Consider the following 11,501-nt stretch of genomic DNA (forward strand, 5'->3'; position numbering starts at 1 on the left):
GACCGAAATTCGCGAATACCGACCAATATTCAACGAATTGGCAAATCCTGTTTGTAAATTAGGCATTCAGTTACTATACTTGCTCAGCGGTAAAAACTTTTGAACTGTGGAGGTGTGAAGGGGACAGAACAAGCTGTTGCTGAACGAGCAGGGCAAGGAGCAGTAGCAGCAGCTTCTGTTGGTTGTAGAGTGCTGGACTTTTGCAGGTGCACTTGCTGTCTTCATGCACAACCACCTACCCTCATTTTGGGCTCTTCTGTAGGACATACGACAACACGATGACGAGCAGTCAACTACACAACAGGGCACACTTTTTTTCCTTATTTTTTGAAAAAAATGATGTTTGCCTCGTGGCTAGGAGAATATACATGAGTCAATGTAACTTTGTCCAGAGGTACCATTTTGGATATTTTAATTGAGCATAACTGAATAAAATTACTTTGAAAAAAGGTATACACTGATTGAGCGTGCACGCAAAACCAACAAAAATGACCGCAATCTTCGTCTAGCTCACAGAGTAGTTAGGCTCAAAGTGATGCTGGCAAGGCAGTAAATTTCAGATTAGAAATATAAATTCATGCCGTTATTTTCCATGGCTTTATTCAAAAGTATGGCGATAAGACCTGTCAGAATTTTCAGTAGAAAATAATTAAAAATTTCACATTTTGTTTTGATATTTCCTAATTGCTGGAAATGGAGAAAAAGAATTTGAGATGAGGAGTTATGTGGGGCCCACCTGTCGGTGAGGTAAGAGAGACAAGGGAGATGTACTTGGGGAAAATATCTTCCTGCTGCTGCAACGGAGAGCAGGGGAAATGGATTGTCCCTATCCTTCCAACGCCTGTGCGAGAGCTTCGGCGATCCGGTTTGAGCGTTGAATCGGTGTGCTTTGTTGATGTGTTAGCCTTTTTATTTCACTTTATAGAATGATTTCTTTTTAGTGCTGGTCTACAAGTTGTTGTTAACTCTTAGTCCAGTGAGAAGAATACACAATGGTTTGGTGAAAAGGTTATGCCTTTTTATTAGTTCTTGATCAGTGAGAGGTTTTTTCCTTATCTGCAAATAGATAGAGGTACATGGTGTGCTTTTCAGTGGGTTCACTCTAGATACAAGTTACATTACATTTCAGTTAGTGCCAAGTTTGTGTTTTGGAGGCTTATCCCCGTTCATGGCTTGTTTATTGCTAGAGTTAATGTTATGTTCAATGTATAGTTGCTGGGCAACACCTAGAGTTGATTGAACCTGATGCACCTTTAAGCTCTCTTGTCGTATCCTTGTATACAATGAGTTACTACTACCTCTAATAAGAAATATAAGTCGTTTAGAATATCGATACGGTCTATAAGGTTAAATTTTGACCATCAATTTCTATAAAATTATATTATATTATACAGAAAGAGTTATATATTATGAAATTATTTTTCACGATGAATCTAGTAGTATTAACCTTATGTTGTAAATCTATTAGATTTTTAACTATTGATGATCAATGCTAAAAATGTTTGACTTAGAACAAATCTAAAATGACTTATATTTATGATCAGAGGAAGTATTTGACATGCAATCTGATTGCAATATTTGATTCTTGTGAATGACAGCTTATCCAATGATGTATGTGTGTATGTGTGTATGTGCTGCCCTTTTTATTTGTGCTATAAAAGAAATAGGATTTAAATATGTAGAGTTACATTTTTAGCCTAATTATGTGTTGCACCTGTTTATTTATGCAACAAGATCTGCATGTCGAATTTCATCTGCTTGACATTACTTTTGGATTTCAGATGAAACATTACTTTTGGATTTAGGATGAAACATTGTGCTGACATTCTTGACCAGAGAGAGTGTATGGATAAAACCTCAACTGAAAATTAATCGGTACATGGAGCACATCAACATGATTGCAACTTCTTCAATAAAATTCTATTGTTGTTCCATATTGCCATAAAAGTTGCTACACATACTAATACAAAAGGGATTGCCAAGGTTGACACTGGTCTAGTTGTATACAAGAACCTATATATTTTGCCTTTGGCATTGCTGTCCCAAAGAAATTATCTATACACATCACAATGGAGACAATGGGGCTATGATATATACTAGTAGTTCCTATTCCATGTACCAAATAAAATGGATAAATAAAGATGTGTATAGATATCTTCCCTCCTTAATTTCTTCCTTATGTAAATGCTTTTACTTAGTTTTAATTTAATATAAATTGTTAGGACCTAATCCCTCCAGCTTTCTAAAAAAAAAAAAGATGTTTGAAGAAGCCAAGCAATATACTAGCCCAAGGCAGGAGGAGATGCCAGCGTGGCGGATTCCTTTCTCTCCCCTCCAGAAGGGCATGCTCCACGTGCTCCCCTACCCCGCTGTTCCCGCACGGTGCGTGGACCCGGTCCATGCAGTGCGACAGCCACGGGCCGTCGGATGTGCCGGTGGACGGCGGATCCCGTCGCCTACGTGGTCCGAGCGTGCCCTGGCGCTCATGGGGTCCCAGAGACCCAATTATTATTTCGGTTCACATGAGTTTCGCAGGTGCCCCCCTGCGAGTTTGAGATATTGCAACTTGGATATGTGCAAATCGGTAAAGATCGAGTAAGGTTTTGTTGAGAATTCAATCTAGGGGTTGTCAGACTACAAAATAAACTTAGTGGTTGTTTGATTTCTTGCCAACGATTTAGGTGATGCTTGATGAGAAAGTTGTTCTAAATACTACTATTTTATTCTCTTTTATTTATTGTTTACGACATTAACATGATCTTTAATAAGCATATTTGATCATTACTTTTGACAATTACCTCTTAATAAAAGTTGATAAAAATTAGATAATATTAAAGTATTTTTCATAAAAAATTTATTACTATCATTTTTATGTATCAAATTCTTATAGTTTTGTGTATATTAGTGGTTAAAGTTTTTAAAATTTAACTATACGTATTCTAGAAAAACATCTATTTAAAAAAAAGAGATAGTATGAGTTTACTAGTTGTCAGTACTTAATTTATCAAATAGCAGCACTGATCGGATTTGGCAATCTTTAGGTGCCTACTAGAATTTGACATCTTTATTGTGCAGAAATCCCTGTCTTTTTTTTTTTGCAAATGTTTAGCCACATCAATGGTGTGGTTGTCAAATTAGTATTGATTTTCTCTATGGTGCGGTGGAACAAAACTTCACACCAAAGTCTTAGCAGCAGTTCATACACATGCATATTAATTAGTTCTGGTTAATGTGACCAGAGTCTCGACAACTACAATTTATCAATAGCTACGCTAAAACAAAGTATGGCAACGTGCGTTTGCCAAATACACATACAAAGCATGTCTCATTTTCCCAGGAAAACACACACATGCCTGATCATATAAAATATTTCTTAGAGCATTTCTGTTTTCGAAAAAGAAATTAGAGCTACATGTTGTGTTTCAATGTATGGTATTCTAAGTCATGAGCAAACACGGGTAGTTTTTTTGTCTTTTCTTTAGAATCTACGGCACACATAAAATAGATCCAGAAAGTGTAAACCGCAAATAATCTTCATACAAAAATCCTACCAAAATACCATGGAAAAAAATCCAGGCTAGAATAGAACAGGCAAATTTTTTAGGATTTCGCGGTGGATTCTACATGTCAATAAGTGGTTCTCCAAGGGCCTAGAAACATAAAGTTCCGGCCCCTTAAAATTCCCACCTCTCCACCTTCCCCTTTCTCTTCCGCTCCTCGCCTCCTCGGCTCCGCTCCCCATGACGGCGGCGGCGGCGGACTCGTCAGCATTGTAGAGACGCACGAACCGGAGGCGGGGGGTTGCCATGGCGGCTCCGGCGTCCGCAGCAATGGCGGGGTACGGGCGCGGGGGCATGTCGTCGGACAACGCCAAGGGCCTGGTCCTCGCGGTGTCGTCGAGCGCCTTCATCGGGGCCAGCTTCATCGTCAAGAAGATGGGGCTCAGGAGGGCCGCCGACTCCGGCGTCCGCGCGGGTGAGTGGGCTCTGTTCGCCGCGTCGGTGGCTTCCTGCTTCGGACTCTGGATCTCCACGGGGGCGGGTGGGTTGGTTGGTTCGCACGTTGGCCAGGCGGATCAAGTTGGGTTGTGCCAGCCATGTGGTTGCTTCGCTGGCTCGGGCTCGTGGTTACTGTAATTGGGTATTCGGGTTGAAGCATTGAAATCGATTTTCTTCTTCTTTTTTTTGGTTTTCCCTTTTGCGACGCGGTTTTGGGTGGGTGTTTTTGGTTTGGTTGGTGAGAAGGATTTTTTTTGCGGTAAAAATATCTGTGGGGTTGTTCTTCTTGGGTGTAAACTGGTAAAAATTTCTGATCAGAGAGACAGACTGGGGATTTCTTTTCTTGATTTGGTTAGTCAGAAGAGACTAGTTGACGCCTAAAAGGCTAATTTGCTAATTTCTTTGGGTGTGGTAGATTTGGCTGCGGGGAAAAAATGACCACCGTGACAGGGAAGCCCGATCGAGTCAGCCAGTGAATTTTGTCAAAGATGATTCATGCTTCTTCGCATTGCAATTGGTTGGTTGGATGGATTGATTCTGTTTGTCGTGATGGAAAGGTTGCAATGATTTGGATGCGGAGGGAGTCTTACTTTGTTGACTTGGGGTTTGTGCTGATGCAAAAAAGTTCGCTTGCAAAAGTAGTCCGATCGAGTCAAGGCTGCTTCCTTTGGTTTTTTAGTTGCAACTTGCAAAGGGGGTCAATAAAGTCAAAGATTTTCTTTTCTTCACTTTTGCTTTACAAAAAAAGAAGGTGTCTTTTTTGTAAGCAATCAGATTGAATCATGGTTATTTACTCGTGAATGTTCAACTTGTATTTTTGAACGAGTTGGTCTTTTGTGTTTGATTTGCTTATGGAGAGAGTAAAGTTGAGTGAAACTCGAGGTTGCTACTAGTGTGATGGTCCTGGGATCAATGGGTAAACTGTAAGTGCATGGTTTTCCTTTAATCAAGGACGTATCTTAGTTAGTTTAGAATTTTTCAGATAACATGTTCCATTGGAAGATTGGCGAATGAAATTAAGACCGAAACACGTCCCTTAGAGAATAAAAGGGGATCGGTAAATCTCAGAGTCTCCTGTGTTGGTTGAATGTTGCTTCAGTAGGTTCTGGTTATATTACTCTGATGTATATTTTTAGTCTTCCATGTCTTCCGCATTTTTTGTACTCCTTTCCTTCCATACCAGAATGGTTTCATCCTGGCAATTTTCCCATCAGCCCTTGAATAAATCTCCTTGCTGCCATTTGGTTCTTCATCATTTCAGGATGAAGCTAGGTCTTTCTTGCTGGCTAAATGTTCGATTCAATTGTGGCATGTTTATATAGTAATTCAGGGCAAATTAAACTAATTCCACTAGCTTAGAGAACTTTTTCTGCATGATGGAACCCGATATATAGTTTCTTAATTAAATTGTGTAAATACAATTTAGTCGAGTTTGTTTCATTAGAGTCATCAACTTTTGTTACAATTATCCTGAAGAGGAATGAAAGATTATTACTCATTTATTGCCGATATCTTTACAAAATGAAGGAAATAAAGTTTTGACAAACATGATTGTTTTGGATTTGCAATAGGTAAGACGTCCTTAAACCAAGTCATTTATTCAGTTCAACTAAACGTTGCAATTGGTTCATGAAAATGTCTATCACAAAGAATCTAAGCCGAAGCATGTGTTAACAATATGTGTATTGGGTAACGAGTCTGAAAAATGTAATGATATCCTTCATTTGTATTTCATAAATTATGTGGTTGCACTTTACACAAGTTTTAGTGCAAACTGTAATTAGATGCTTTATTTACATGAACCAGGATATGGAGGGTTTTCTTACTTAATGGAGCCACTTTGGTGGATAGGCATGATTTCTAGTAAGTCTTCTTTCCGTTCATATTAAATGATATTACTGACTTCTTTATTTATTTTCATACTCCTCTATTTCTTTTGTCACTTATATGTATACAATCCTTTTCCATATTGGTGCTATTGGTGTTTTCCCTCTTATTTAATGCATAGAATGTTCCATTTGAACATTTTCCCCATTATTTTTCTTGTTTTCTTAAAGGCCTACCGACCCTGATGAGAATCTAGTTGACTATCACCCTGACCTCACATTGGCCATGCTGATATTCCCTCACCAAAGGAAAATTACAAAATGATTTTGTGTTAATAATTTGAGGTTCATACTGCTAGTTTGTATTTGGGAGACTAACAATTCATTCAGAAAGCAGCTTTTGACACTTTCCTAGGTGCATGTAGATATTACTAAAATAGTTGGAGTACTGGACCAATACTGGGCCATGAAAGTGCCAGCACACATGAGATCCTATCATCTCAATGAAATACTGTTATGGAAAGAGTCAAGTTAGTTTAGCCAAGTTATCTAGTTGTTATGGGCAGGAGATATGTTGGATTTGATTAGGATATAGAGTTTGATTAGTTTCCAATTCAGCTAGAGATAAATTAGGTAAGTTAGGATTCAGATTGTAATTTCCCCTCTAGATAAAGGGGCAGCCACGGATCAATGGAAGCAAGCAAGAAGAATTTAGCAAAGGGCTCTTGCCCAGGTGGTTAGATTAAAGCCTCTTCTTGGCGGGAGAAGCCCGGCGATTAGAGAGCGATCTGCCCTTAGCATCGATCAAAGCCTCAAGTCTACGAGAGAAGCCTGGGATTAGAGGATGATCTGCCCTATCCTACACTTGTATCCACCGTTACTCTCGTTACCACAATATTTGGTAACGAGATGCCAAGGGCTTCTGTAATTTACTAAGTTCAATAAGTGCTATCCTGTATAACCAAAGTTGCTGTTTCAATTTTTGTCGAACATGTTACTGAAACTTTTTGAATGAAAGAAACTTGACAAATGTTTACTTAAATTGTCTTTTGTGCACAGTGATTGTAGGTGAAATTGCTAATTTTGCTGCATATGCGTTTGCTCCTGCTATTCTAGTCACTCCTCTTGGTGCACTCAGTATAATCATCAGGTACATTTAGAATATTATGTGTCAAACTTACTAACATTGTGCTTTAGCTAGCTAGTTATTAAATTAAGATCACAATCCTTTGTAAATTTCTGCAGTGCTGCACTTGCACATGCCATTCTACAGGAGAAACTACACACCTTTGGTATACTTGGTTGTGTTCTCTGTGTTGTTGGATCGGTCACAATTGTACTCCATGCTCCACAAGAGCGTGACATTGATTCTGTAAAGGAAGTCTGGGATCTAGCAACTGAACCAGGTATTTACTATACCGAGTAGTACCAGAGTGATCGCATGGTCATCACTACAACCTTATCGCAATTTTCATGGGCTAGATTTATTCATTATTGGTTCTGTGTTTTTGCAGCTTTCCTTTCCTACGCGTCTATAGTAGTTGCAGCAGCCTTAGTGCTTATATATTTTGTTGTCCCTCATCATGGACAAACAAACATCATGGTGTACATTGGAGTGTGTTCTCTTCTGGGATCACTCACGGTATGCTTTTCCCCACATATGGATAAAGCATAATCTTTAATGATGTTTCTCTACTGGGGTTTCACACTAAATCCCATTTTCTATCTGATAGTGAGAAGTTTTACAGGTTATGAGTGTAAGAGCTCTTGGAATTGCATTGAAGCTCACATTCTCAGGAACAAACCAATTATTCTATCCTCAGACTTGGGCTTTTGTGCTAATTGTAGCCACCTGTGTGAGCACCCAGATTAACTATCTAAATAAGGTAAGTGATCTGTTTTTTTAATTCTTATTATTGTCATACAATTGTGCATTGACCAATCAAGTAAGATATAGAAAGAAAGTAGGGGGGACCAGGGGCGTTTTTTTTATCCTCCTGTTTTTTATTCTGGAACATGCAGATTTGACCACCATGATAAGCATGTCAATAATACCTCCCGGATGACGCACCAAAATGCCTGCTGGATGACGCACCTCCAGATTTTTTAGTTTGAACAGTACCCGCCAGAACAGTACCTCCAGAGCAAAAAATCTTGTGTAATTCAAACTAAAAAATGCCAAAAAATATGTCGATTTTTGTACATGCTCTATAAATCATAAGCAACCCATTTTAACTGGATTCACCTAAAAATCTTGTGTAGAGTTCAAACTAAAATTCCCCAAAATGTGCCACTTTTGCAACTTCTAGCAAGTTTTGAGACCTCACAAAAATTCCCAAAAAATCTGGGAAAATTCACTAATATTCCTCTAATGTGATGTACTAATTTCTAAAATTATCTCCAATCCAAGGTTATAAGGTGAAAAAGTAAGTTCCTTTGTAATGCCCATTTATTATAATGTGATGTACTAATTTATTAGTAATGCCTATTACAAAGGAACTTACTTTTTCACCTCCTAACCTAGGGTAGGAGATAATTCTAGAAATTATTACATCACGTTATAAGAATATTAGTGAATTTTTCCAGATTTTTTTGGGAGTTTTTGTGAGGTCTAAAAAATTGCTAGAAATTTTAAAAGTGTCACCTTTTGGGGAATTTTAGTTTGAATTTTACACAAGATTTTTAGGTGAATCCAGTTAAAATGGGTTGCTTATAAATTATAAAGTATGTAAAAAAATCGACACATTTTTTGGCATTTTGGTCATTGACATGCCGGCCTAGGTGGCATTTTTGGCGATGTCTTCCGATAGGGTGGCAAATAGTCAATTGCCCTGTAGTAAGAGGGGTAATTATGAACCATATGGACCACCACCATGGGATCGGTGAAGGGAAAGCCCCCATTGGTAGAAAAAAACCCACAACCCCATGGGGTTATCCTGCGATTGGAAGAACTAGGAAAAATAAAAAATATAGTGATAGTTTTATTCTTCATCACCATCCAATATCGCCAGACCTAGTTACTCTCTTGCCCCAACTTGGGGGGGGGGGGGTATGAATTTGTCGAGTTTGATCATTACTAGATTCCTAAATATTTTATTGATAATCCTAAGTATTTTATTGATCAGGCGGCACCCAGATTTGAACCGGGGATAACCGGATAAAGGATTTGCAGTCCCCCGCCTTACTACTTGGCTATGCTGCCAAATAATCCGTTCTAAAATTGAGAAAATAACAAGTATTCATCCACATTTTCTTAGTAAAACCCCCTTTTCTTTTATCTTAATCTAATTCTACTTACTTTTTTCCAATATTTTTCAAAAAATCAATTTCTGATTTTTTCCCAATATGTCTCCAGTCTTGCTGACTTAGCAGCTTGCATTTTTTATTATCATCTGAATATCTTTATAATGTATATGCGTCTTACCCAATGGAAATTTAGCCTTGTAAGCTTCACCCAATGGAAATTTAGCCTTGTAAGCTTCCACGCTGCTTAAGTTTAACTCCAGTTCTCATGCTGTGAGTGTACAATAGATACTAAACACATATTAACATTTGAAGTGATTCCTTAATATAGGAGCAAGTTTTTGATACAAGAGATGAATCTGGGCTTTTAGATTAGCAAGGGATCTTCAAACAAGTTATCTGATACATACATTTATTATTTTAGTATCTGTCTTCAAATGAAACATATTTGGTTTTGATAAGGTGAAGGGGATATCATTACTTTTGCAAACAAAAGGAAGCACATGCAGCTTATTTTTTTACTCTGTGCTATGTGTTTGAACTGATACTTGCAGTTCTTATTATATCCATCTGGTCTTCTATTATTCTAAAATACGAGTCAATAGATTACATGCAAGCTAAGTTAATGTGTTTTCCTCTTTAAATTGCAGGCGCTGGACACCTTTAACACAGCAGTTGTCTCACCAATATATTACGTGATGTTTACATCACTAACAATTATAGCCAGCGTGATAATGTTCAAGGTAACCCATTGTATTACTTTCATGAGAAACAATGCACATTTTTTTGTTAAGTGACCTTTTTTGTTGCAAAAAGTTATAAATGATGCACTGGCTTGCTGTTTGATTCTATTCGTCTTGATCTGCCTATATTTTGTGCCTTACTGTTCTTGTGGGGTTTACTAGAAAATAGATCTCACAATGATAGGCATTTGGGCCTTTAGCATAACGCTAACAGCAGTTCACACATAGTGGCTTTACTGAATGTAAATTCCAGGTCCCTTTGCAATTTGGTTCATAAGGCTATTTAATTCTATCTATATATACTTATTGAAGTTGTGCTAGTTCTGATGGTGCACTCAAGTCAATGCTGCTGTAATTAATTATATATATATATATCTTCTCAAGGTATGTGTAAAAAAACTATAGATATATATGCATGGCTATTGTGCCTTTTATGTTGTTTCTTTTGTCGAGAAAAAATTACCTACTTCATAAAACATATATCTTCTCAGTTTATCAGTGCTTTGTTTCTTGATGTGCAGGATTGGGATAATCAAAATCCGACGCAAATTGTTACAGAGATGTGTGGTTTCATGATTATCCTTTCTGGGACATTTCTCCTTCACAAGACAAAAGACATGACTGACAGTATGTCATAATTCTATGCATTTTTTACACATACCTTGAGAATGTTTGGTTGTCTATTGAGATTTTCTTTCTAAACAGGTACTGGACAATCTTTGTCCACACGACGCCTAAAGCATGCTAGTCAGAATGGGTTTGCCATTGAGGTCATACCACTAAAATGTCAGGATTCTGTGGATGATGAGACCTTGCCATTGTCACTTCCCAAGGCTAACAATGTCTACCTAAAGGAATACCATTCTCTTAGATACAAAGACTCAAATATTGTCTGATTGATAATTCTTCGCCAACTCATGGCAGGAATATCTTGGGAATCTTTTTGCTCACAATGGTCAGACATGATTGGTTGATGTATAACTGGAGTTGGGGGTTTTACCTCATCATGGCCTTGGATTGATCGAGATAACAGATTATAAGTGTCACCGTGACTTGCCTGTTTCTGGATGATGATTTCTTCTTTGCTAAGGGGCAATCAGGAAGGATGCCAACATTCAGGACAATTAAGTGCTAGGCATCCAGGAATATCAGTTCTGGAAAAGCATTTGAAGTGCACTTAGATACAGTGGCATCGTTTAACTATACTATTTCCCCCCATTTTAGGAAGTCATGTGTTAGCTGCAATGTGATCTTTTTTTGACGCAAAAGCTGCAATGTGATCTTATCTGATTTTTCTAGGAAAATGCCATATAGAAACTTCAGGCTTCATTTTTTTCTTTACCTGTAATTGCCTCATAAATTGTTGCCCAGTTGTCAATGTGTATACCGAGTCTGTGTAAGTATCAATTCAAACTTTCTGATAAATAGCTGACCAATCTAACTCTCATGTCTCACAATGTAAATATTTTTTTGAGTATGCCTCATTGTGCCATTTTTATTCCCATAATGTTTTGAAATGCAACTGTCCAGACCATTACTGTGAAGCTACTATTTAAAAAGTGTGACTAAATCCGGAAGTTGTGCTTGAGGAGTTACAAGTATATATTTGTTATCTTAAATGTGTATGTTTGCCATACTTTGTAAGTTTGCAGGATACTTTATTGTAGAAAGAACTAGAAATGGCTGTTGAA

At 37.8% G+C, this 11,501-nt stretch overlaps 1 protein-coding gene across 1 annotated transcript; it reads left to right on the forward strand.

Annotated features, from left to right (window-relative positions):
- The first annotated feature begins 3,710 nt into the window (after positions 1-3,710).
- On the forward strand, positions 3,711-11,251 carry LOC133900470 (probable magnesium transporter NIPA4). Its single transcript, XM_062341626.1, has 9 exons — positions 3,711-3,975; positions 5,805-5,861; positions 6,884-6,974; positions 7,070-7,230; positions 7,339-7,466; positions 7,573-7,710; positions 9,718-9,810; positions 10,332-10,437; positions 10,516-11,251. Exons 1-9 carry the CDS (start codon positions 3,807-3,809, stop codon positions 10,704-10,706), a joined length of 1,134 nt encoding a protein of 377 aa, XP_062197610.1. The 5' UTR covers positions 3,711-3,806; the 3' UTR covers positions 10,707-11,251.
- The last annotated feature ends 250 nt before the right edge of the window (positions 11,252-11,501 follow it).

This window comes from Phragmites australis, chromosome 19, assembly GCF_958298935.1.
Source record: "Phragmites australis chromosome 19, lpPhrAust1.1, whole genome shotgun sequence".
Classification (NCBI taxonomy): domain Eukaryota; kingdom Viridiplantae; phylum Streptophyta; class Magnoliopsida; order Poales; family Poaceae; genus Phragmites; species Phragmites australis.

What these genes read in the sequence shown, in the direction of transcription:
- LOC133900470 (XM_062341626.1), top strand. Translation starts at nt 3,807, where the DNA reads ATGGCGGCTCCGGCGTCCGCAGCAATGGCGGGGTACGGGCGCGGGGGC. An exon ending in CTCTTCTGGGATCACTCACG is followed by an intron (nt 7,467 to 7,572) that starts GTATGCTTTTCC and finishes GAAGTTTTACAG; the next exon opens with GTTATGAGTGTAAGAGCTCT. An exon ending in CCAGCGTGATAATGTTCAAG is followed by an intron (nt 9,811 to 10,331) that starts GTAACCCATTGT and finishes CTTGATGTGCAG; the next exon opens with GATTGGGATAATCAAAATCC.